Source organism: Rhinoderma darwinii, chromosome 5, assembly GCF_050947455.1.
Source record: "Rhinoderma darwinii isolate aRhiDar2 chromosome 5, aRhiDar2.hap1, whole genome shotgun sequence".
Lineage (NCBI taxonomy): Eukaryota > Metazoa > Chordata > Amphibia > Anura > Rhinodermatidae > Rhinoderma > Rhinoderma darwinii.
Window position 1 is genome coordinate 311925579 of NC_134691.1, and position 27961 is coordinate 311953539.

A 27961-nucleotide genomic window follows, 5' to 3' on the forward strand; every position below is an offset into this window, starting at 1 on the left:
AGTGGGACACCAGTACCATTTTGGAGAATTACATTTTGTATATGACTGGACCTTAATAGATTGATATTTAAATAAAGCACGTATAATTTATCTGCTCATTCAAGCCATCATGCCAACCTATAGATCCACTGGGCCTCTTTTTCCTCAGGATCAAATTGTCCCAGTCCCCTCCTCGTTTTGGTGGACGGACCAGTTCAATCGCCTGGAAACGTAAACATTCCGCTCTTCCTTGAAGTATCTCATGTATATGTTTTGATATGGGAGTATCCCTTACATTTGTCACATCCCCTACATGTTCTCTAATTCGGCGACGAAATTGCCGGATAGTCTTACCCACATAGTTCAGTGGGCATGGACATGTAATCAGGTAAACCACCCCTGCTGTTCTGCAGTTCGCAAAATCTCGAATATCATATTCGATTTCGGTGGTGACACTTTTGAATTTCCTCCCATTCTGGGTAAAGTTGGAAGCTCTGCAACTGTTATATTTGTATGTACCCGGAATCTTCCTATCCAGCCATGTTCCCTTTTGCAGTATTGGATCAAAATAGCTGTGCATCACTCTGTCCCTTATATTCTTTCCCCTTCGGAATGTGACAGATAGTTGGTTAGTGATTCTATCCGCTAAATCCATATCTGCACTGAGAATACGCCAATATCTATTAAGTATTTTCATTACTTCTGGTTATTTAGAGTCGAAAGTGCCTATAAGTCTTGTGATCTCTTCTTTTCACTCTCTTGGGACCAAAATGAGTCTCTCGCCAACTGATAAGCCTTCTTCACTACCTCTTTGGGGAAACCTCTCTCCCTCAATTTATTTCTGATATCCAAAACTAAGGCCCCATGCACACGACAGCAAAAAACCTCAGTTTTTGCGGACCGCAATCGCGGTCCGCAAAAACGGAGCTATTCACTTTCATTGAACACTGACACCTTTCCGTAGAACTATGGAAGGGTGTCAGTGCCGTGGAAATGTTCCGGGAATTATGGAACATGTCCGTTCTTTCGCATTTTCCGGGCCGGGCCATTTTCCACTTTGTATGGGAGCACGGCCCGAAAATGTGGCTGTCAGTCAGCGGCCGGCCGTGCCCGCAATCGCGGGCCATGATTGTGGGCACGGTCGTGTGCATGGAGCCTAAGGCCTCATGCACATGACCGTATCCGCAAATACAGACCGTATATACGGTTCCGTATTGCTTTATAGTCATCAGCAAATCATCAGCAACGTACCCATTTCTGCTGAATGGTATGCGCAAATGCACACGACCGTAAAAAACCTCAGTTTTTGCGGACCATAATTGCGGTCCGCAAAAACTGACCCATTCACTTCCATTGAACGCGGACACCTTTCCGTATCGCTACGGATGAGTGTCCGTTCCGAAGAACTGTGCCGGGAATTATGGAGCATGTCCGTTCTTGGTCCGCAATTGCGGCATGGACTCCTCCATAGAAGTATATGGGGGAAGACAAAATTGCGGATGGCTACGGAGGTGCGTCCGCAAATAAGGATAGCCATCCGCAAATACAGAAGTGTTGCTAATCGACACAAAGGGGATTTCCCATCAACGAGGCCTCTTTATTTTGCGGATCCGTATATACGGATGTAATACGGATGCACTACGGACCGTATTTGCGGATACCATTCAGCAGAAATGGGTACGTTGCTGATGATTTGCTGATGACTATAAAGCAATATGGAACCGTATTTGTGGGCCGTATTTGCGGATACGGTCGTGTGCATGAGGCCTTAAAGAGGCTCTGTCACCACATTATAAGTGCCATATCTCCTACATAAGGAGATCGGCGCTATAATGTAGGGGACAGCAGTGCTTTTTATTTAAAAAAACAATCTATTTTTACCACTTTATTAGCGATTTTAGATTTATGCTAATGAGTTTCTTAATGCCCAAGTGGGCATGTTTTTTGCGCTAGACCAAGTGGGCGTTGTACAGAGGAGTGTATGACGCTGACCAATCAGCATCATGCACTCCTCTCCATTCATTTAGTCAGCACATAGGGATCCTTTTAGATCACTATGTGCTGTCTTATACTAACACATTAACAATACTGAAGTGTTTAGACAGTGAATAGACATTCCACGGGATGTCTATTCACAATCCCTGCACTTTGTTACTCTGTCTGTGGTAGTTACAGCAGAGCAAGCGTAATCTCGTTGTAACCTGTCATCTACAGTGTACTCTCACGAGATTACGCTTGCTCTGCTGTAAGTACCACAGAAACAGTAACGAAGTGCAGAGATTGTGAATAGACATCCCGTCCTGGCTGGAAGGAATGTCTATTCACTGTCTAAACACTTCAGTATCGTTAATGTGTCAGTATAAGACAGCACATAGTGAACAACTTTTCTCCCTCCCCCTCCTAATTTTTCACTCACACTGAATTTACAGCTAAATCTGTCTTGAGAGACTGATTCTGAGCTCACTGAAGGATCAGGTTACTTGCTGACCATAGTAGTCTTTGGATAGAGGAGGGTGAGGCAGGAGCAGAATGACAGAGAGAAAATCTCCTCCATGTTGCTGCTGCTTCTTATAATAATAATAATAATAATCTTTATTTATATAGCGCCAACATATTACGCAGCACTTTACAATTTAGAGGGAACATAAACAGACAATATCAGACATTACATAGTGACAAAACTAATTTACAATTCAGACACGAGTATTCAGAACCCTGCTTGCAAGAGTTTAAAATCTATGAAATTAGGGTGTGCAACAAAGATATTGGGGAGCAGGATGGTCTCTTCTCTATGTGTGCTGTGTATGGGAGACATGATAGCAGTTATGCTCCACCCACTAGATCAGAGAAAACTGTGAATTAGAAATGGAGGCTGCAGAGGGGAAAACTTCTAAAAACAAAATGCAGAATAGGAAGTCATATAATGGCTAGAAATAGTGTCACTTCTCATGTACACACATATGATGGCTGATTCTGAAAAGTCACCTGAAAAAGTTAGGTGCGCTTTTACCGGTTCTCGACCGCTGGCTGTGTATTTACGGCCAGCGGTCAGGGTCCCTACAATCCGTGCCGTAAATATAAATGGCGCGGGTTTTAGCTTGCTGCCAGAGCAATCGGGCAGCTGAATGTCGGGTCTCCGGCTTTCGCTGCTTCTATCTTCTCTGATCACTTCTATACAGCGCTCAATGAGCGCTGTGTATAAGAATAGAGACAGCGGCAAGGTCCCGGTGATTGGTCCCGGTGATTGGTCCCGGTGATCATGTGACTGGTCACATGATCGCTGGGATGCCGTTAGTGGCAGACTGCAGCTGGGTCTAACTAGACCCAGCACAGCCCTATTAGTGACAATAGTCACTATGAGAGGGCTGATTTCCCCAGTTACAGTGGAAAAACGTGGTGTAAAAGAAGTAAAAAAAAATAAAGTCCCCAAAAGGACTTTTCTGAACTTTGAGGGACAGACCATAATAATAAAAAAATAAAAGTAAAATAAAGTGTAAAAAAATTAGTAATAAATACACATAAAATACCCACCCCCAAACCCCCCCCCCCCCCCCCCGCCAATCATTGTCATATGCTAGCCCTGAGCCAATTACCCTAAAATAGACATGTAATATATTAAAATTTGCGGTAGACAATGATGATCACAAATAAAAGGTCTATTTTAGGGTGAATCTGTTATTACCAGAAAAAAATAGCTAAAAAGTAAAAATAGCTTATGTTTTTACTATTATTTTCAAACTCTAAGCCTAAGAATTCTAAAATACTAAAAAGGTTTTGAATAAAAATGATAAAAAAAATAAACCTACATTGTCTAAGGAACAACATCGCAAAAAATCACGTCGCTAGCCGAACAAATAAAACAGTTATAGCTGTTTAACTAATGCATGATAAAAATGGCTAAACGGTGTCTAGTCCTGAAGGCGCAAAATAGCCCGATCCTGAAGCGGTTAAGGGAATTGTTGGTGCAATGTGCTGGGACATACCTTATTAAGATATATACATTATGAAATGATCTGCAGATACATGGATGTAGATTTACCTTTTTCTTACTGCCAACAGGAGTCCTACTAACCACATCAATGGAATCACATTCAGAAACAGCATAAAGTTCTCCGTGTTGCTGTGAATCAGGAGATTCCATGGTCATCTGCCTGGTACAAAAAGAAACAATACAATAAAGCTATATCATAGAGTATCGTGAAGACAACCCCTTTTTAAACATCGCCTTGAGTCCAGATTCTCTAAACCGTGGAAATCATCTGTGTCTGAGTGTCTCTCCGCTGGCTCATAGCGAGGGCCGCCATTATGACAGCCATATGCTCTAAAAGGAGTTGTCATTATGAGTTGCCCGCAGACCCATTAGCATATGCAGGTTGTTTTATGGTTGTTTTATAAATGTCCTCTGGAGTCCATGGCAGATTTATTGTCTGAATGTTTGGGAGGCAACTGGCAAGGATTCTTATAACTATATTATAATAACAAATTGCTATGTATGTAATTGCCAAATAGTTATTTAAAACTGCTACTCTGAACCTTCACTTAGAGGCAATGTGTCTCCTTTTTTTATTATTATTATTATTATTATTATTATTATTAATAATTGAAAACATTACCTAAAAAAAAACCTCTTTTTTAGGCTGGGTTCACACTGAGTTTTGTGCAGGCAGAAAATCCGCCTCAAAATTCTGTTTGAAACGCCGCAAAATACGCTTTCTCTGCCTCCCATTGATGTCAATGGGACGTCAGAGGCATAAATGCCCAAAGATAGGGCATGTCCCTTCTTTTTCCCGGGAGCTGGTATCTCCGCTCGTGGGAAAAAAACGCCTCCGCCTCCCAGTGAAAGCAATGGGAGGCATTTTCGACGATTTTTGGCGCGTTTTTCGACGCGTTTCTGCGTAAAAAAACTCTGTGTGAACTGGCCCTTAATCTGTTTTTATTTTGGGCTTGTATATTTTTTATTCTGTTTCCTGTACATGATTATGGGGCAGCCATCTTTCCTGAGCTCTTTCTTTGAGCTGTGAACAGCAGTTCAGAGATTTGCTTTACAGCAGCCACATGTAACCTCAATCAGAAAATGACTTAAAGGGAATGTGTCGCTAGAAAAAAATTTTTTTTTTTTTAGTTAAACAGTTAGTGTATAGGTGATTAAACATTGTTCTAATTTTTTTAATCTTTTCACGAGTCAGGAAATATTATAAATTAGATTCTAATTTATAATATTTCCCAGCGCTGGTCACTAGATGGAGCAATTCCCAAAATTGCAGCATTGCATGTGGTAAAGCAACCACATTGCTTTATGCTGCAAAATTTGAGAAAACTCACTCGCTCTAGTGAGCTCTCAGAATCCCCCCCTCCTTTATCCTGGCTAGTGCCGGGAGAAACGAGGGGATTGAACCGTCAAACCTCCTACACTGTGTGTCGCCATTTTTTGAGCTAACACACAGTGTAGTAGGTTAACATACAGTAGTAAACACAGTAAAACACGTACATACACAGACCTAACTTACTTGCTCCTGCCGCCGCCGCTCCCTCCGGTCCGTCTGCTACCTCCGCTCCAAGTGCACAAGTCCGGAAGCCGTGACCGTAAGTAGTAATCTTACTGTCCGGCCGCGACTTCCGGTCCACAAGAAAATGGCGCCGGACGTCGCACAGTTCAATTTCCCGTCGCGCCGTTCCCACACAGACGGAGTACAGCATAGTGGATGGAACGGGCCCCGTTCGCATTCACTATGGGACTGTATGTGCCGTATTCCATGTCTGTATGTGTCGTTAATCGACACATACAGAGATGGGAAAAAAAATGGCAGCCCCCATAGGGAAGAAAAAGTGAAAAAATTAAAAAAATTAAACACACAAATAAATAAAAACATTTTTAATAAAACACTAAAAGCAAATTGATCTAAAAAAATTTTTTTTCGTGACACTGGTCCTTTAATGGCCTACATTTATTAGTATTCAATTTTAGCAGAAATTGCAAAGGTTAAAAAGTCATTTCTAAAAAATTGCAACATTTGTCTTCTCACTCTAAAAAAGAAAAAAAGCAAGTAAAGTGATCATAATAAAGCTGTAAATAAACATTTAGACTTTCCCGCTGCAGCCGATTTTCGTTTTTTTATTTTTCTCTTTTCATCCCTGCCTTTAGGCTAAGTTCACACAGAGTTTTTTTACTAGTTTTTTGACGCGGAAACCGCGCCAAAAAGCTCGTCAAAAACGGCCCGAAAATGCCTCCCGTCGATTTCAATGGGAGACGGGGGCGGTTTTCTCCCGTGAGCAGTAAAACCGGCTCGCGGGAGAAAGAAGCGACATGCCCTATCTTCGGGCGTTTCCGCCTCTCACCTCCCATTGACTTCAATGGGAGGCAGAGAAAGCGTATTTCGCGTCGTTTTATGCCCGCAGCGCCCAATGGCCGTGGGCGAAAAACACAGCGAAAATCGCAGCGAAAATCGGCGTGCAGGGAGAGGAAAATCTGCCTCAAACTTCCAAACTGAATTTTGAGGCAGAAATTCTGCCTGCAAAATACTCCGTGTGAACATAGCCTTAAAAAGCCATGCCTTTTTTTATTTTTTTGTCAATTTAGCCATATGAGGGGTTATTTTTCTCGGACGAGTTGTAGTTTTTGAAGGCACCATTTATTGTACCATAAAATGTACTGGGAAACTGAGGACAAAACATTTTGTGGGGTCAAATAGGTAAAAAACAGAGATTGTACCATTTTTTGGGGTGTTTAGTTTTTATGGCGTTCATTGTGCGGTAAAACTACCTGTTCAATTTATCCTATGGGTTGATATGATTATGGCGATACCAAATTTCTATGTTTTTTTATGTTTTCCGACTTTTATAAGTCGGAAAACAATTCAGACTTTTACGGACGTGACGATAGCAGTTATGTTAACTTTTATAATATTTTTTTTACACTTTTTAATAGTCCCCCTAGGGGACTCGAACCAGCAATCATCAGATTGCTGGTACAATACACTGCAATACTAATATATTCCAGTATATTGTCAGCTTTACAGTCTCCTGTTAAGCCATGGTTGAGCGCGTGAGCTTGCTCCATACATCACCCCCCTGCACCGTGACGTACCTGACACGTGATTTTGCAGGAAAGGATTAAAGGCAAAGGTTAAAAAAGGTGCAAATTAATGGTGCAAATGTATGACTGGTCATAGCAGGTATAAAAAGAAATTCAAACTGTCAGACAATTCCAAATGCACAGATTAATTAAGAGCCGCCTTTTAATAAATTAGGTACAATTCTCGCCAACTTCCTTTTCTAATTACACTGGCGTAAAATATGCCATTATTAAAAAATGTGGACTGTTGACTTTTATGGGGGAGTGTTCTGTGCATTAAGGTGCTCTTGCATGGCCTGATACTGGCCAGAAAAACGAGTGCTAATCAAAAATACAGCACATCGATCGCCGCTCATTAACTCCATTCACAAGGAGCAACGATCGTTAATGTATGGGGACGAACGATCATTACAGTATGGGGACGAACGATCATTGATGTATGGGGGCGAACGATCGTTGATGAATGGGGACGAACGATCATTACAGTATGGGGACGAACTATCGTTGATGTATGGGGACGAACGATCATTACAGTATGGGGACGAACGATCGTTGATGTATGGGGGCGAACGATCGTTGATGAATGGGGACGAACGATCATTACAGTATGGGGACGAACGATCGTTGATGTATGGGGACGAACGATCGTTAAAGTATGGGGATGAAGGTTTTGTTAAAATAATCATTCGTACCAATGCTGTTGCATCATGTCGGCAGCCCATCCCCTCTTTATGCAGTGAGATGTGCTGCCGACTAGTGCCCATTTTTTGGGCTGTATAAAAGATCTGATGATCCGATGAACGAGCCTTTGCTTGTTGATCTGCTGATTTTTGCCCTGTTTACACAGGGCAATTATCAGGAACGAGCATTTGTATGAACGCATGTTTGCCTGATCTTTGGCCTTTGTAACAGATCACGCTGTGCAGCGATTAAGTCCCGCAGAAACTTTACCGAAGTGTCGGGAGTGTGAATAGACATCGCGTCCTGGGTGGAGGTGATGTCTATTCACTCTCAAGACACTTCGGTAAAGTTACTGTGGGTGTATGTTACAGCACAGCGTGATCTCGCGAGATCACGCTCTGCTGTGAATATAGATGGACATGAATGGGGAGTATTGTATGACGCTGATTGGTCAGCGTCATACACTTCTCTTTACAACGCCCACTTGGTCAAAAGTAAAAAAACGCCCAGCTGGGCATTAAAGAGGCTCTGTCACCACATTATAAGTGGCCTATCTTGTACATGATGTGATCGGCGCTGTAATGTAGATTGCAGCAGTGTTTTTTATTTAGAAAAACGATCATTTTTAGTTATGACCTATTTTAGCTTTATGCTAATGACTTTCTTAATGGACAACTGGGCGTGTTTTACTTTTTGGCCAAGTGGGTGTTGTGGAGAGAAGTGTATATATTCTGTACAAGATAGGCCACTTATAATGTGGTGACAGAGCCTCTTTAAGAAACGAATTAGCATAAATCAAAAATTGCTTATAACTTGCTAAAAAATTATCGTTTTTCAAAATACAAACCACTGCTGTTCTCTACATTCCAGCGCCGATCAGATTATGTAGGAGACAGGGCACTTATAATCTGCGGACAGAGCCTCTTTAAAGAGGCTCTGTCACCAGATTTTGCAACCCCTATCTGCTATTGCAGCAGATTGGCGCTGCAATGTAGATTACAGTAACGTTTTTATTTTTAAAAAACGAGCATTTTTGGCCAAGTTATGACCATTTTTGTAGTTATGCAAATGAGGTTTGCAAAAGTCCAAGTGGGTGTGTTTAAAAGTAAAAGTCCAAGTGGGCGTGTATTATGTGCGTACATCGGGGCGTTTTTAATACTTTTACTAGCTGGGCGTTCTGATGAGAAGTATCATCCACTTCTCTTCAGAACGCCCAGCTTCTGGCAGATCACGCTGTGACGTCACTTACAGGTCCTGCATCGTGTCAGACGAGCGAGGACACATCGGCACCAGAGGCTTCAGTTGATTCTGCAGCAGCATCGGCGTTAGCAGGTAAGTCGATGTAGCTACTTACCTGCAAACGCTGATGCTGCTGCAGAATCAACTGTAGCCTCTGGTGCCGATGTGTCCTCGCTCGTCTGACACGATGCAGGACCTGTGAGTGACGTCACAGCGTGATCTGGCAGAAGCTGGGCGTTCTGAAGAGAAGTGGATGATACTTCTCATCAGAACGGCCAGCTAGTAAAAGTATTAAAAACGCCCCGATGTACGCACATAATACACGCCCAGTTGTACTTTTACTTTTCAACACGCCCAGTTGTACTTTTGCAAGCCTCATTTGCATAAATACAAAAATGGCCATAACTTGGCCAAAAATGCTCGTTTTTTAAAAATAAAAACGTTACTCTTATCTACATCGCAGCGCCGATCTGCTGCAATAGCAGATAGGGGTTGCAAAATCTGGTGACAGAGCCTCTTTAAACAATAGACCATTTTCTGATGAGAGATTCTCTTTACAGAGGACCTGTCACCTCTCCTGCATGTCTGTTTTTAGCAAATAATTGTATTCCCCATTAAATAAGAATCCTGGCGCATCTTTTCTTAGATCTGTTTATTAATAATTTGACAGCTGGGTGTTACCAGTTGGGGGTGTGTCTCTACACCGACTGATACAGTCCAATCAGTGCTGACGGAGTGAGACAGTGTAGGCACACGCCCCTTTTGACCAGAGGTATAGTAACACCGAGTAGTCAATTTATACATACATTTCAAGGAGGAATAACAGAGGAATGGCATAACGCAAAATCCTGAGAAATTATGTTCCAGAATTCTCTTTTCATGGGAAATACAATTATTTTCTAAAATAGACATGTCAGGAGAGGTGACGGGTCCTCTTTAAGAATTTGTATCACTGAGTTTACATCTTTGCATTAGGGGCCAAAAAGATGCATGCTGCTACTATGACCAAATGTAATCCAAAGAATCATAAATCAGCGCTCATCATAGTTCTAATGCAGTTCTTGCTGGGCAGATCATGAGAGTTTTATACGTTGGAGAGAGAATCAATTCTGTGCTGTGTGTGCTGCCTGGCACACAAGAATACAATCACTGTTACCATAGGAATCACAGATTTCTGGCATAAATGTATTGTAAGTATTCATTTTTACACTAGATGTACTTGTAGCATGCCAGGATACATTTATTAATATGGATCATAATAGAAGCAGGGCATTTTAAACATTCTTCTGTGTTACATGATACTTAGGCCTTATACACATGGACTTGAAATACGTCCATGTAACGGCCGTTAAAGCAACGGCCGTCACACGGACACATGTTTTTCAATGGGGCCGTTCACACGGCACCGTGTGAAGGGTCCGTTGAAAAATAGAACCTGTCCTATTTTGTTCCATTTTCACAGATTCCTCCATAGTCTCAAGTCTATGGGGACCTGTGAAAATGGGACGGAGGCACCTCGGATGTGAAAAACATCATGTTTTTCACATCCAAGTGTCCCCACGTTCGTGTCAATCTAGCCTTACAGAAATAATTTTCAGCTTCTATAGATTGTTACAAATGTATGGGAGTTAAAGAAAGTGCCGTGCAGCGCTTACGCGACTGTTTCCGTAACTTCCATTGAGCAGAATGAAGAGAGCCGTGCACATGCACGGCCCCTTCTCCACTAGCCCTACCTGGAATCGGCAGCCTGCGACGGGCGAAGCAGGGGTCAGGTGACCCTCGTTCGCGATACAGGTGCAGGTCCCAGAGCAAGAATCTGCATCTATCAGACACCCTGCGGATATGCCATAAATGTCTAAGTTGGAACTACCCCTTCAATTTTTTTTTTAATAAAAAGGTCAATCAGTGTGATTGCTGCAACTTTATAATCAGTTTTCATTAAAAAATATTTTTACTTTTTGAGATGCAGCTGTTCTGCATCCTGTAGACAGAGCAGCTGCATCGTTCGCTAAATCCTGTTCCCTTCAGGTACGCAGGACTGACGGATTCAGTGTCAGCGGGTTCTGCATGTCTCTGACACGCATGATCCACCTGTAATCCATCACATCTAAATTCATAACAGGGACACACAGGACCTGCTGACGCTGAACACCTCAGGTCCACGGGACTAAAGGATTCAAGTCTTAGCAAACGATACAGCTGCTCTGTAGATACAGCTGCTCTGTATGCAGAATACAAAGCAGCTGTATCTCAAAAAGTTAAAATAATTTTTAATAAAAACGAATTATAAAGTTGCACCAAAATCACTGACCTTTTTTTCTTAAATCTCTTTCAAAGGTTTACATAGCCTTTAAAATAATTTTTTTTTTTTCATGCGTAACGACCTTATGAAACCTGAAACAAAAGCAATTTTGTCAGAGAAAGAGGAACATTACTCATTAAAGAGATAGGAACTTCTAAAATTTGTTTTATTGCAAATATTGTGCCTGAACAGTTCTAAAATGATATGAAGAGAACCATGTTATGTGAGATCTATAAATGCTTAACGGAGGTTTTCTGTTGTTTTTGTAAATAAATCTTATCGAAAAAGTTTTGCTGCATTATAATATACTTTGGGGGGAATTTATTAACCTTTCTACGCCAGTTTTGGGGTACCTTGTCAGTGAGAGCCTGAGAAGACCCAGCAAGCCGAACTTTGCAACACATTTATTAAGATTAGTTCGCTTCTTAAAAATGTGTTGCATCTTAATCCAGCGAACTGTTTATTAAGACTGGCATATGAAACGCCAGTCTTAATAAATCTCCTCCTTTGTGTTTCAAATCAGTACTAATTTCAAGACCTCTGTTTGAATGTTACTATTCACTGACAGCAAGCAGAGTTCTTAAAAAGTATATTCAGTAAATGTAAAATAAAATACATAACACAAAGAGTAAGTTTTTAAACCAGAAAACCCCTTTAAAGGACATTCACTTGAGGATTTAATAATACTGTGACTGATTTTTAGTAGCCGTCAACTCTGCAGTCGGGTAAACTGTCATTGATTAACTACAATTGCCCTTGATATCTATGATGATTCATACACAAATATGATGTCCATGCATGTTATATATGTACACATACTATAAATAAGTATATATATAGGTGGATTACATGGTTTTACATGATTTGCGTATACAGCAGCTCACGTATTTTTTTATTAGTTTCCCTAAAAAAATGCTGCAGGTGTCAGATAGAAGCGGCTCCCCCTAGTGGAGCACAGTTGACACTGCAGCTGCCTTCTCTCCCAGTGTATGAGAAACTTACTATATACGTAACTGACTCGTCAGAGACGTCGGGCGGACCAGTCAGGGTGGACGCCCATATACGTATTCGGTCACGTTAGCAGGTGGGAGGATTTAGTAGAGAGCTTTGTGAAGCTGGTGTTGCCTTGCCGGCCCCTCAGCTCTCTAGGGCGGATGGGGATTTTCGCAGGGACAGCGGTTTCTGTTCCTTCCCTTAGGACTGACCGGTTGGGACTGGCCAAGTAACGGCCCCTGTCTGGGCATGGCGTCAGTCATTGCCATGGTTACCGGCGGGCGCGCGCATTATACGATTGCTGCTATACACATGTTTAGTGCTTGCTTTGTGACACTGCTGCGGCTGTTGGAATATAATGGGAGTTGTAGTTTCACTGAAAAGGCTGCAGTCCATTGTAATGCATAACTGCATGTGTATAGGTGCTGTAGTCCATTATTTTCTAAGGTCCGTTTGTATCATTTTGGCAAATGCCTTTTGTTTAATGAGTAACAGTAAATTTTTGATGTCATAGAGGCCTTTCAGAAGTTTTAATTGGTGGTGGTCCGGGTGGTGAGACCCTCACTGTCGCTGAAACGATGGTGCAGAAGAACACAGTGATTGGCGCTTCTTGCCAGGCTGAAAACGGCTGACATTCAACATCTACGAACCAGTCCTCAGCCTAAGGCCTTATTCACATGAACGTATTTCAGGTCCGCGTGCTGTCACCAACAGGGCACTGACCAATGCAATTCAATGGGTCTACTCGTACATCCGTGTTTTTTCTCCGAGCACGTGTTCATTGCGTGAAACTCACCACGTGTCCATTTCTGCGGATCAGACTAGCCCATTGAAGTCTGCCATGATGGATGACATCTATGTGCTGTCTGTTTATGCATCAGTCGCTTAAGAAATGCAGAGACAAAAAAAAAAAAGTAAAACCAGGAAGTGCTCGGAGAGGAGAAACATGGACGAGAAAAACGACCCACGGAAACCACGCTGACGCAATACGGACGATCGTATGCATGGAAAACGGCCCATTTTTTTGCTGATGCAAATCGGACACGCTGGTGTGACTAAGGCCTAATGAGCTCCGATCACGGCCAAAGATGCAGGACGCTCAGCTGAGTACTTCTGCACCTCCATATGAGCGGCGGTGGGGTTTCAGCCACAGGGACACCCACTGATCAAAATTTATGATCTATGTGACATATCAAAAGGTTTTTGAAAGGACAGTCACTCGTTAATACATCAAGGAAACCTTTTTGTTTATTTTTAGGCCGGATTTATGTATAGCAGTTGTGTCTGGCCAGTTGTTTTATGCCTGACCTGGACACAACTGATGACATTTTGTGCATCGCTCCGGCGTTCATAACAGGAAAAAATCAATGTCTGCGCAGAGACATGTCTGGTGTCGCAACTGATGCCAAAACGGCTGCCATAGGAAAGCATGGGATCAGTTTCCCACGCAAAACTTCGTTAATGTTCGTTAATAGTTGCATACTTTTTTTTTTGCGGTGGGCACCCGACAGACAAGAGAGGATGAAGGAGTGGTGAGTAAAGGTTTTTTGTTTTTTTGTATATGCCTGATTTTGGAGGGGGGTGATACCTGGCTCTCCACTCCGATTACGCCCCGGCATTGATGATGTATACTAGGCAACATGTACGTGTACTGGCAGAGCCAATGAGTACACAGTATGCAACTACAGTATATTTCCCCAAAACTGCACACATTCATTGAGGAGTATGGTGCAGATACTTTTGTAAATTGTATACAGTATGACTTGAAAGCTACTTCTCTTTTTTTTTTTAGGCAAAAACAAAATTTTTGGAGGTGTCGGAAAAAGTGTCGGGAGCTTGAAAATATGTTCAATATAAATTTTCCACTTTTATCAATGTCATTATGCCATGAAATAGCTTCATTGCTTTTCTAAATGTACCCCATTATCTTGACAGATGAATTATACTATGCATGCATTGGAGTATGTCATGTTTTTTTCTCACAAAGAAGAAAGCCTTTGTGTTAAATCAGAGGCACAGTATGGACTCAAAAAAGTCTATGAGTAACATCAGCCTTTACTGTTCTTGCGCTGTTGGAAAATGTTTTTGTGATCAATCAGGATCAGAACCTACCACACTGGCAAGCCACAAGAGGAGCGTCTGAATACAGGACATAGGCAGTGAGTGGCATGGTGGAGCTATCGGAGAATGAGGAATTGCCTGGTGGTGGTGAAAGAATCCGGCCTTTGCAGACATGTGGGGCTCGATGAACAGGAGTGCTAAAGGCAAAGCGGGATGGGACCTCCACTGTCAGCTCATCGTCTGGGGAACTCTGACATGGCCAGTTGTTCTAAATGGATCAATAACTGCAGCTTCTGTGCAATACTCTCATATAAATAATCTAATGAGAAGACAGGGACCTCACTGTCCTCAGATTGATCTCTGATAGTTATGATATAAAGCTTCTTTCCAGTTGAAGAGGGAACAGAACTGGCAGAAAAATAGCAGAGTGTCCACTACACACCACACACTAGACATGAAAGCACTGGAAATCCAGGATTGAACAAATGAGTCCTTGACATTTGGGTCACTATGAACATGACACTCTCCCACATAGACACCAGGGTAGGACTAATGCAGATTAAAGGGGTTGTCCACTATCGGACAACTGATGACCTATCCACCGAATAGGTCATCAGTATATAATCTATGGGGGTCCGACACCCGAACCCTGCACCAATCAGCTGCTCCGGTGGCCTTTGTGAACCGGATGTCATTGCACAGTATGCAATGTACGGAGACAGAAGCAGTTGGCTCCGTACATTACATAGCGGCCGTGTTGCAGAACTGCAGCTCTGCCGCTATTCTGTGACCGGAGCCAACTGCTTTCCTCATAGACGTCCGGCGGCCACCGGAACAGCTGATCGGTGTGGGGTCCGGGTGTCGGACCCCCACAGATCATATACTGATGACCTATCCTGTGGATAGGTCATCAGTTGTCCGGTAGTGGACAACCCCTTTAAGTTAACTGAAATTATTCCACTGAGTAACCAAGAGAGTCTACTATGTCGCTGGGCCACCAGGTATAGAATGCTATTTTACTTGCTTACCCCATGCAGTCTAAAGCCCTAACAGTCCATGAAGACTAAATCCTTTTGCTCTATCACCAAAGACTTTATTAAATTAATAGTGAATTCAAAGGGGCTTTCTGTGATTTTACATTGAAAGAGGCTCTGTCACCAGATTTTGCAACCCCTATCTCCTATTGCAGCAGATCGGCGCTGCAATGTAGATAAGAGTCACGTTGTTTTTTTTTTAAAAACGAGCATTTTTGCCCAAGTTATGACCATTTTTATATTTATCGACTTACCTGCAAACGCCGATGCTGCTGCAGAATCAACTGTAGCCTCTGGTGCCGATGTGTCCTCGCTCGTCTGACACGATGCAGGACCTGGGGCAGGAAGTGAGTGACGTCACAGCGTGATCTCTCGAGAACACGCTGTGTCTGTGCACTGCCAGAAGCTGGGCGTTCTGAAGAGAAGTGGATGATGCTGATTCGTCAGCATCATACACTTCCATTCACAACGCCCAGCTAGTAAAAGAAGTAAAAACGCCCAGATGTACACACACAATTCACGCCCAGTTGTACTTTAACTTTAAACACGCCCAGTTGTACTTTAGAAAGCCTCATTTGCATAAATATAAAAATGGTCATAACTTGGCCAAAAATGCTCGTTTAAAAAAACAAAAAAAACGTTACTCTTATCTACATTGCAGCGCCGATCTGCTTCAATACGAGATAGGGGTTGCAAAATCTGGTGACAGAGCCTCTTTAAGGGGTTTACTCATAGTGGGGGTTTACCGCTGGGACCCCCACCGATCACAAGAACGGGCTTACCTTTCCCGTTCCTGGGAGCCCCATAGGAATGGAGCAGTAGTGAGCGTGCGCACTACTGTTTTATTCACATCGGGCTCCCAGGAATGCCAAGGTAAGTCCGTTCTCATGATCGGTGGAGTCCCAGTGGTCGGACACCCAGCAATCAGACATTTATCACCTATCCTGTGGATAAGTGATAAATAATGATTATGGGAAAACCCCTTTAATGGCCTGTCCTTAGGAAAGGCTATCAATGTGTGATAAGGATAGGATAGGCTATCAATGCAAAATCCCAGAAAACTTCTTTTATCCCCTTCCTGCTGCAGCCATCCAAGAACCATACTTTTTTTTTATGTTTACTTTGACATTGAAGTATTAAAGAAGAGTTGTAGTTTTTAATCAAAAATAGATATTGGGATGCACTCCTCAATCTATTGGCGTGGTGCTAGTAAGGTAGGGACCAGAATCCCACAATTTTGGAAATATATAACCCCAGCACACACAAGAGATCCAGATGCAAACAAATTTAAGTTTTATTGCAACAAAAGTTGGTAAAGTTGAGGTAGTAAGCGACTTGGTAAAGACGTTTCGGCCGAACCTCTGCCTTTGTCACTGTCGCTAAAATGGTAAAGAATAAAATGCTTTTACAAAGGTGGCAATAAAATTTACAAAAATACAGTATGAACAAATGTAAAATAATATGAAAACATATATAGATGAGTTATCTCTGTTTACATAAAATTATATAGAGCTGTCACCTCAGATATATACAGAGAACAATTATTATACATCATAAGGAAAAAAATATTTTAATACTGAACCGTATAAAGAAAATTGCGTGATCAATTAGTGGAACCCGTAACACAGGATGATACAAGAATTAAGGAAATCATAATCATCTATGAAAGAATAAGTCATAATGATCTATAAAAACAAGTAGTTTTTAATGGCACCATATATCATACTGAGAAACTGAAAAATCAGCTGTTCCGCCATTGTTTTTAGAGTGCTCACCGTGCGGTAAAAGTGACATGTTAACTTTATTCTGCAGGTCAATACAATTATGGCGATACCAAAAGGTGTTTTTTTTTTTTATGGTTTCTTACTTTTGCAAAATAAAATCAATTTGTTACATTGACATTGTTTTGTGTCAACATATTCTGAAAACCCATAACTGTTTTATTTTTCCGTCGATGGAGGGCTTGATTTTTGCGGGGCAAGTTGACGTTTTTATTGGCCCCATTTTAGGGTACATATGACTTTTTGAACTCTTTTTATTTGATTTTTTGGAAAGAGACGTGACCAAAAATTTTTTTTTTTTACGGTGCTTACCATGCAAGATAAATAACGTTATATTGTAATAGTTCGGATTGTTGCGGTTGCAGCGATATTAATTATGTAGTGGCGATGGGGTGACAAAGGGAGACTGCTCCATACTCGCCCTCTTCTCCCAACTATGTCGTATATGTATGTCAAATATCGGGAAGGAGTTAATAGTAATTCTCCAATAGAGTCTTATTACTGGCAGCAATGGTCAACCAGTTCACCACGAGTTGAAGGACAAAGGTGTCTCCAAGGAACCTAAGTATCCAGACTAAAGCATACTACTTAAATGTGTTATCAGGACAGCTAAAATTGATGGCCTATCCTCAGGATAGGGCATAAACATCAAAACGGAGTGTCTGTCTCTCGGCACCCCTGCCGATCAGCTGTTTGGAAGGGATGCGGCGCTCGTGCAGTCATTGATTCCACCTTTCAGTGCTCCATACTGCCAACACACTTGTAGCAACGTCTCACAGTATTAAAGCCTTCTCCCATTTACTTGTAAAGTCACCATGTAGCCCCAGCTGTTGGTATTTCACCAAATCCGTTGCGGCACTCTATCTGTCTGGGTGCTCTTAGGCTCGTCCAGCATTTCTGAACCTGAAGTTGTCTACTTGTTTCCAACCTACATCCATTTGACCACGACATTAATTATACCCACCATCTGCAACCCAACTGTCTATTGAGAACTATGCTACGTTAGCCGGGGATCCAGGTACGCTCTTTGGCTATAGTCCAGTATGGAGCGTTACACCAGTCTTGAGTGATTTCAGGTGATGAGGCCTGGAGCATTCCAGTCCAACCCAAAGGTCACAGTTCTATGCTTCAGTACTCGGCAGTCCTGTCCTGTGAGCTTTAAGTTTCACTGCTTAGCTGTTTTACCTGGATGTTTCGGAAATCGTTTTTTACTGACTATGCTGTGGAAAGCAACCACTGGGAATTTGAAACCTAATCCAAGGTATGTGCAAAGATTTATAAAGTAGCCCATCAATCTTTAGCGTATGTTCACATGGCCTATTTTCAGCCGTTTTTTTGGGCCATAAACGCCCGAAAAAATGGCTAAAAATACGGGGGCTGAACACCTCCAAACATCTGTCCGTTGATTTCAATGGGAAAAACGGCGGTTCGTTCCGACGGGGCGTTTTTTTATGCGGCCGTTTTAAAAAATGCCTCATAAAAAAAAGTGCATGTCACTTCTTGAGCCGTTTTTGGAGCCGTTTTTCATTGGGTCAATAGAAAAACATCTCCAAAAACGGCCGTAAAAAAATGCTTGATGCTTTCAAATCAACTGAAAATCAGGGGCTGTTTTCCCTTGAAAACAGCTCTGTTTTTTGCTTGCCGTGTGAACATACCCTTATGGTGTGTTCACATGGCAAACAAAAAACGGCTGTAAAAGACGGAGTGGTTTTCAGCCATTGTTTATGCATCAGGCGTTTTTTGCCGGCCGTTTTGGAGCTTTTCGTTGGAGCGAACCGCCGTTTTTCCCATTGAAATCAATGGCCAGATGTTTGGAGGCGTTCGGCCTCCGTATTTTTAGCTGTTTTTCGGTGCGTTTACGGGCGAAAAAACTTCTGAAAATAGGCCGTGTGAACATACCCTTATGGATCCATATAATACATTTGTGTAGAGTTTGTTCACATTTAACCCCTTAGTGACTAGCCTATTTTAGGCTATTTACTACATTTTTCCATCGTCTCATTCAAAGAGCTATAACGTTTTTAATTTTTGCATCGACATAGATGTATAAGGTCTTGTTTTTTGTAGGACAAGTTGTATTTTGTAATAGCACTATTTGGGTTACACATAATTTATTGATTACATTTTATTAACTTTTTTTGGGGGGGGAATAGAAAAACAACCCAGCAATTTCGCCACACTTTTTTGCGTCCTAAATTTAACGCCGTTTACCGAGAGATATAAATAACACAATAAATTTACTCAGCGGGTTGCTATGATTGCAACTATACCAAATTTATATAGTTTTCTTATGTTTTAGTGAAAACACTTTTTTATCAAAATTATTTGTTTTTGCGTCTCCATATTTGAAGAGCCAAAACTTTTTTATTTTTACGCCGATGCAGTGGTATGAGGGCTTTTTTTGGGCGGGACAACTTGTCGTTTTTATTGGTACCATTTTGGAGTACATGCGACTTTTTAATCACTTTTTATCAAAAATTTTTAAGGCTGGATGAACAGAAAACTGCATTTCTTGCATTGTTGTTTTTTGTTTTTTTATAATTCTTTTATTTTCATTTTTGTAACACAAAGTATACACAACACAATTGGAGTAAGCCAGTGCAATACAGTCAACAGGCCACAGGTCAACTACCTGTATTACATAAGTGCATAGGATCACAAGAACAATAGTACATCGCTCAAATCAAGAATGAAAGAATCTCCGATATGCACCCTGAACCCGCTGCTGTGCATAATACTCCGTGGGCAAACAGAAAAACAGTAAAAGAAAGGAAGACAAGCAGAGACACTAAGGGAAGACAGAAAAGGAAAGAAACTAACCTGACACACTAGACCTAGGTGATAAGTCAAGAGGCCATGATTGCCTTATATTCCGCAGAGGATTGAAATCTGATCCATTCACGCCATGTTCTGATGAAGGAAGCATGGGACCCTTTCATTGATGCCGTGAGGTCCTCCATTCTCATAATCTCCTGAATCCTACCGAACCACATGCCCACTGGCGGGGGACAGGTTTGTCTCCAAAGTGCAGGGACACACGCCCTGGCCGCGTTCACCAAATGGCGAACCAATGAGCGTCTATACGTAGACAGGGGTACCTCACACAGATGGAGCAGGAAAAGGCCCGGTGAGCGTGGGAGGGGTAAATCTGTAAATTTCGAGGAAATGCACCACACCTCTCACCAGAAATCTGTCAGGAGTGGGCAGTCCCAAAAAACATGCATGATTGTACCCTCTTGCATTGTTTTTATGGCGTTCGTCGAGTGGGTAAAATAATGTGTTAGCTTTATAGATTTTTTTTCATAATAAAGCATTTTGTAAGGAGAAAAAGTGGGTTTTTAATTATTTTTTTACTTTGGATTTTTATTTGTTTATTTATTATAAACTTTTATAATACACTGCCTGTCAGTGTAAAACGGACAGGCACCTGCTAGGCCATGCCTCTGGCATTAAGTAGGCATTAACTAGAGGCAGACCTGGGGGCCTTTATTAGGCCACCGGCTGCCATAGAAGACACTGGCACCCTGCAATCCTATAGCATGGCGCCGGTGGGGTGAGAGAGGAAGCCCCCTCCCTCCCTCCAAAACCACTCAGATGCAGCGCTCGCTATTGAGCGCTGCATCTGAGGGGTTAAATGAGCAAGATCGATACTGATATTGATCTCGCCCCCGTTCTTTACGTTGGATACCTTTTTTATTCACAGAACTGAATAGCATAGACTACTTCACTTTTTAGAACTACTAAAAATGTCCACTTTAAGATACATTATACCATACTATTTTTATGTTTTTTACTATAAAAGTCAAAAGGCAGATGTTTGCAACCATTATTATTTTTTTAGCTCCATCACTTAGGGTCAGTTCACACAGCGGACTTTGCTTGGCGGGTCCTGCTGCAAAATCAGCCGCGGAATTATTCATGCCTTCGGCAGGAAGATTCCTCCTCCCATTCACTTCAATGGGAGGTTGGGGCGGACTCCACCCGAAGATTGGGCAGGATGCTTCTTTTGTCCGCTAGCTTAAAAAATAAGCTAGCAAGACTGGATTGATCCACTTCCGGTACCGACCTCACTTGGCAGTGGCCGGCCTGCATATTTTCAGATTCCGCAAAATCTGAAATCACAGATCACAGAATCATACTCACCGATGCTGCGCTGTCGTCTATAGCTGAACAGAGTATGGAGAAGATTTTAAGCAACTTAAAGCTGTTAGATCTAGATGAGCTACGAGCAGAAATATTAAAGGCAGGATTAAAGTGTGGACCTATCACATCGACAACTAGATTTCTATTTGAGAAGAAACTAGCTCGTACTTTACTGGAACAGCAAGGTGTTGATGACCTTCAGCTCATGTGTTGGGATAGCGACATCTGAGAAGTAACAAAATGCTCCTTGTGGTCACCAGGCCAAATACTCTGAAGACAGGGACTTTGGATACAATGTGGGTTTAAACCCTTCTACAGAGCAGGCCATATCCAGAAGAAACTTTGCAGCCAGTGGCAGTTCAGTAGCTGCTCACTTCTCCACAAATTCCCATTCTAATGACACCCCTGTGTTCTATGCTGTCTGCCCTGTGTATGATGACACGTCAGCGAGGAGTGAAAAGGTCCACATTTACACTGACATAAGGAAGCTCTTCAGATTGTTAAAACTTTGAAAGGTTCCAGGTTGAAAGCGTTCCAGGCAAGAGAAGATGCCGAAAAGTTTGCTATAGGCATTTGTGACTACTATCCATCACCCAGTAAATCATCCATGTCCTTATCACCTGTGACACTTGCTTCTGGTCTTCTTAGAGATGAGTTGTCTGCTCCGAATGTTGAAAGCCTGAACAAGGAGAAAGCAAACAGCTTCAAGAGTCCTAGGACCCAAGATTTGACAGCAAAACTAAGGAAGGCTGTAGAAAAAGGAGATCTAGCGACGTTTTCAGATCTGATATGGAGCAATCCTCGTTATCTTATAGGGTCTGGTGACAACCCAACTGTTGTTCAGGAAGGATGTAGATACAATGTCATGCATGTAGCTGCCAAGGAAAACCAGGCTGGTATCAGCCACCTTTTACTGTATACTTTGGAAAACCCAGAATTCATGAGACTTATGTATCCTGATGACAATGAGATCATGCTTCAGAAAATAATTCAATATATTGTTGATCTATATCTCAACACCCCTGATAAAATGGGATTTGACACTTCACTTCATTTTGCTTGCAAATTTAACATCAGCCCAATGGGTGGCTTTGAGAGAATTACAATCGTATGACGATGTGGTCTATAAAGCTGCAGACAAGTGTGGGAATGTCGTGATCTGGCCAATCGAGAAATACGAAAAAGAAGCCTTCCGTCAATTAAGGGATAAACAGACATATGCTAAATTACCATACAATCCCATAAAAACTTTTTCAGGTAAATTAGGTAAAATTCAGAATTTGTCATATGATAAGGGGATAATCCCCAAAAAAATCCTTGAAGGTCTCATGGTTAAGTGCCCAGAAATTCTAACATTATACTTCCTATCTAAAGTCTACAAAAATCCAATAGAGCCACCAGGGCGCCCCATAGTATTAGGAATTGGAGGATTATGTGACCCAGTCTGCAAGTATAATGACTACTATTTAAAACCAATGGTGGAAAGCCTCCCTTCTTTTGTCAAAGACACGACAGACGTGTTAAGACGAATTGAAGGTATCTCTCTTGATCCTGACATGATTCTCGTTAAGGCGGATGTTGAATCCCTTTACACCAGTATTAGGCATGAGGAAGGTATCAACGCAGTTCAAGTATGTGGACTCATACTAGAATTATTACAATATATACTGAGTCACAACCTTTTTGTTTTTAAAAATGTGTTCTACCTACAAACACAAGGCACTGCCATGAGGGCGGCGTGCGGGCCGTTGTATGCGAACCTGTTTCTCGGTTCTTGGGAGAGACAGGTTTTTCATGGCTCCCGCACTGTCGATCATGTGCAGTGCTGGCTAAGATACATTGATGACTTATTCATTATTTGGCAGGGTAGTGAGGTTGATCTGTTACAATTTATGCGACTTAATGGGACAATTTACGGCGGAATTTTCTTAGCGGGTCACGCTGCAAAATCAGCCACGGAATTATTCATGCCGTCGGCAGGAAGATTAATCCTCCCATTCACTTCAATGGGAGGTTGGGGCGGACTCCACCCGAAGATTGGTCAGGATGCTTCTTTTGTCCGCTAGCTTAAAAAATAAGCTAGCAAGACTGGATTGATCCACTCCCGATACCGACCTCACTTGGCAGTGGCCGGCCTGCATATTTTCAGATTCTGGAGAATCTGAAATCACCGATGACAGAATCATACTCACGGATGCTGCGCTGTCGTCTATAGTTGAACAGAGTATGGAGAAAATTTTAAGCAATTTAAAGCTGTTAGATCTAGATGAGCTACGAGCAGAAATATTAAAGGCCGGATTAAAGTGTGGACCTATCACATCGACAACTAGATTTCTATTTGAGAAGAAACTAGCTCGTACTTTACTGGAACAGCAAGGTGTTGATGACCTTCAGCTCATGTGTTGGGATAGCTACATCTGAGAAGCAACAAAATGCTCCTTGTGATCACCAGGCCAAATACTCTGAAGACAGGGACTTTGGATACAATGTGTGTTTAAAGCCTCCTACAGAGGAGGCCATATCCAGAAGAAACTTTGCAGCTAGTGGCAGTTGAGTAGCTGCTCACTTCTCCACAAATTCCCATTCTAATGACCCCCCTGTGTTCTATGCTGTCTGCCCTGTGTATGATGGCACGTCAGCGAGGAGTGAAAAGGTCCACATTTACACTGACAAAAAGGAAGCTCTTCAGATTGTTAAAACTTTGAAAGGTTCCAGGTTTAAAGCGTTCCAGGCAAGAGAAGATGCCGAAAAGTTTGCTATAGGCATATGTGACTACTATCCATCACCCAGTAAATCATCCATGTCCTTATCACCTGTGACACTTGCTTCTAGTCTTAGAGATGGGTTGTCGATCATGTGCAGTGCTGGCTAAGATACATTGATGACATTCATTATTTGGCAGGGTAGTGAGGTTGATCTGTTACAATTTATGCAACAGCTTTACATCAATGACCTAAACATTAACCTTACCTATACGGTGGACACATCTAGGATTGATTTTTTGGATATTTCTATTTTTGTGGATGAGGAGAGATACTTACAAACAAATGTTTTTCGATAGAAAACATCGGTTAACTCCCTCCTACATGCCACTTCGGCACATACATTTTCAACAGTTAAGGCTGTCCCAGTTGGTCAGTTCCTCAGGATTTTTTGAGGAACAGTCTAGGGATCTGTGGGAAAGATTCCTAGAGAGAGGTAACAGTAAGCGTTGTATCAAATAGGGATATAGACGCGCTAAGATCACAAAGCGTAAAACCATATTACATCCCCCAGGAAATATCAAGGAGAATAATAAAAAAATCACAGACAATAAGATACGTTTTATTTCCATGTTTAACAATCAATGGCAACACATGAGATCTGTGTTAAATAAATATTGGCCTATACTCCAGACTGAACCCACACTAAGTACTGTTCTTCCTCAGTCCCCCTCAATGACAGCCAAAAGAGGCAGAAATTTGAAAGACATGTTGGTAAAAAGCCATTACATCGCCAAACTGCGTAATCCATTTTCAAGAAGAGGCCCAAATTGGGGCTGTTATCCGTGCGGTGATTGCATGGCCTGTGCGAACATCATACGCACAAAGGTATTTCACTCCATGCGAGATGGACGACAGTTCCAAATTCAGCACTACATATCCTGCATCTGTTATATATTATGCAGTTTGTGGTTGCTCAAAAGTCTATGTGGGACTAACTTCGAGACAGTTGCTCATCAGAATTAGGGAACACGTAAGAGACATCATTGCTGCTAAAGAAATTGATGACATCACCCTTTTGAAAACAATCCCTAAACATTTTAAAATACATCATGGATGTGACCCATAAAACATTCAGGGCATGGGGGATTGATAGGATACAATGCGGAATCAGAGGTGGTGATGTAATGAAATTATTATCCCAGATGGAATGTAAGTGGATTATAACCCTAGGAACCATGGCCCCCACCGGTCTTTATGAAAAATTGAGCTTCGCTTCATTTCTATAGCTGTTCTCTACGCTTAGTTTTTTAAAATATATTTTTAACCGTGTCTGTACTAATTTGATTTTGTGTTTCGTTTATTTTAGACATTATTCTTGTTCCATTATGCCGTTATTCTACGTTGTGTAGAAATCTTGGATTCTGAAGCACTGGATGACCTATGGACTGTTATTCTCTTCATAGAATATGGGGAGAGGTATTCGTTCATACATTGCCTGAGATAAAACACCTACGTGATGATGGATATATGAAGATATTTCGTTGCACTTATTTTTTTGTTATGTTATTTTTCAATTTTGTGTTTCTCTTTTTTTACTTTTTTTTATTTCATTTTGCAAGATTGAGTTATCCTGCACCATCACTGATAAATATTGGGGTATTTCCCCATATAGATTATTTACCTAATATACGATATATGTCTGGGAACTAAGTTGATTTAATACTATTTATTATATTTTCAGATATTTGGATTATGTCCTATTCACACAACACACAATATATATTTAGAGATGTTATCACATTTACTATGCATTAGTGGATGTTATGTTTTCTGTTAATTGATGATTTTTTTCACTTATTACTAAAGGTAGCCAGGCCTCCTACTATTCTTTCTTGTCCATCTCATGTACATGAAGGAAAGAGGTATGGTAGTCCCAAGTTCCTCCTTATTGTCTCCTAATAGATTGTATTCTGCATGATCGATCTTTCACTTACCTGCTTTGTTATGATCTTCCATCATCTGCACATGGTCCTGTGAGTGCGCATGCTCGGTACCCTGACTTGCAGAGTTTGTGGCCCGGCTGGCGCTGTGCGCGTTCACTGCTTCCCCCGTACGCACTCAATTTGGATGCCATTGGGCATGAAATTCAAATCCTCAAAATCAGATATCCGCCTTGTCACCTCTATTCCCAAGTACCGCATTTGTGTAACACATTGGACCGAGCTCCCTATTGTATCCACAGACTCAACCAGTGGGTCTATCGGAAGTAAAGCTGATTTCTGCCAATTAATAGTAATCCAGATAGACGTCCAAACTCATCCACTAAAGACATAGCCGCAGTTAAAGAGGGTCACGTATCTCCCAAAAAGAACAATGCATCATCCTCGTACAGGGCAATTTTGTTCTCATAATTCCCATATGCAAATCCGCAAATCGCTGGGGAAAGCCTAACTGCTGCCGCCAAAGGCTCAATAGCAATTGCATACAAAAGGGGCGAAAGTGGACACCCTTGCCGTGTACCCCTATAGAGCTGAAACCCCTCCGATAAAGCTCCATTAGCCCTAATTCTGGCCTTGGGACTGGAGTACAAAACTTTAACCCAGGAAATGAAAACCGACCTACCCCCATACTTTCCAGCGTGTGCCACAAATAGGGCCATTCAACGCTGTCAAACACATTAGCGGCATCTAACGACAAGATGGCTCTGCCACCAACATTATCAGGTGGGATCTGTAAACTAAGAAACAGACGCAGAATATTAACAGATGTCGCCTTATCCCGCATAAAGCCTGTTTGATCACAATGAATAATAGAGGAAATTACCTTATTTAACCTGTTGGTCAGGGCTTTTGCAAGAATTTTGACGTCAGTAGACAACAAAGGAATAGGGCGGTAGAACCCAGGAAGCAATTGGTCTTTACCCTCTTTAGGAAGCACTACAATGGTGGCCTCTCGCATAGATTTCCGGCAAATATCCCACCTCCAAGGCCTCCTGAAACACCTCTAGCAGCCTAGGCAACAACACATCCCCATAGTTTTTACATACCTCTGTGGGCAGGCCGTCCACACTCGGGGCTTTCTCATTGGCCATTCCTTGCACAGCCTCCTGCAATTCCTCCAGGCTAAGAGGGACATCCAGCAGGGCCCTATCCTCACTATTCAGACTCGGGAGATTAGCATTCCCCAGGAAACCCCTAACATCCGCCGCAGTAGGGGACACCTTTGATGAATACAAGGAAGCATAGAAGGACTGTAATATTCCCAGGAACCCTGGGATGTCAAAGACTAAGGTGCCCGTATCCTCTTTCAAAGCGGCAATATGGGAGGACTCATGCTGAGCTTTAGAAATCACAGACAACATGTGGCCAAGCTTTTCCCCCTCCGCATAGAACCTCTGCTTAGCAAACTGTCTCTTGCTATCTGCCACCTCTAGAAGATGGGCTCTCAAGCACGTCTGAGCTTGTTTCAAGCGCTCACTGGCATCCGCCACAGGATTAATTATAATATCTACCTCCGCCGCGGCCATATATGCATGCAATTTATCATCCAGAGCCTTCGACTTAGACGTGATATTGATGGACTTTATCATTATCCCTCTCAAGTAAGCTTTCATAGCCTCCCACACCGAATGCACCGTTGCCGACCCCGCATTGAATTCAAAATATTCCTGTAACCATCCTGGAACTCGTTCCCTATCATGCATTATAGATAACCAAAACGGGTTAAGCTTCCACCCCCGAGAGCTATGATAACCCACCACGGGTTCCAGAACCACTCGCAAGGGAGAGTGGTCCGACAGAGACCTAGGCATATATACCACTTCCCCTATCCTGTGGAGCAGCGTCGGGCTACAAAGGGCCAAATCAATTCTCGATAGTGAAGCATAGGTGGAAGAGCAACAAGAAAACTGCCTAACCTGGGGATGTTTAACCCTCCATACATCTATAAGGCCTAGCTCCGTGAGAAGGACC

The 27961-nt window shown here is 42.1% G+C and overlaps 1 protein-coding gene and 1 pseudogene across 2 annotated transcripts in view; one reads left to right on the forward strand and one right to left on the reverse strand.

Annotated features, from left to right (window-relative positions):
• CREM (cAMP responsive element modulator) overlaps positions 1-12536 on the reverse strand; it is a 40429-nt gene extending 27893 nt beyond the window's left edge. Inside the window, exons 1-2 of one of the 2 annotated variants that reach the window (XM_075827448.1) lie at positions 12276-12536; positions 4019-4130 (exon numbers count right to left, since the gene is read on the reverse strand). In XM_075827448.1, the coding sequence (XP_075683563.1) occupies positions 4019-4126 (108 nt within the window). In that variant the 5' untranslated portion in view covers positions 4127-4130; positions 12276-12536. The remainder of the gene's footprint in view (positions 1-4018; positions 4131-12275) is intronic. The other variant, XM_075827447.1, reaches the window with a different exon arrangement.
• A 5042-nt stretch (positions 12537-17578) lies between these two features.
• On the forward strand, positions 17579-23706 carry LOC142652609 (ankyrin repeat and LEM domain-containing protein 2-like; annotated as a pseudogene).
• Positions 23707-27961: the final 4255 nt, after the last annotated feature.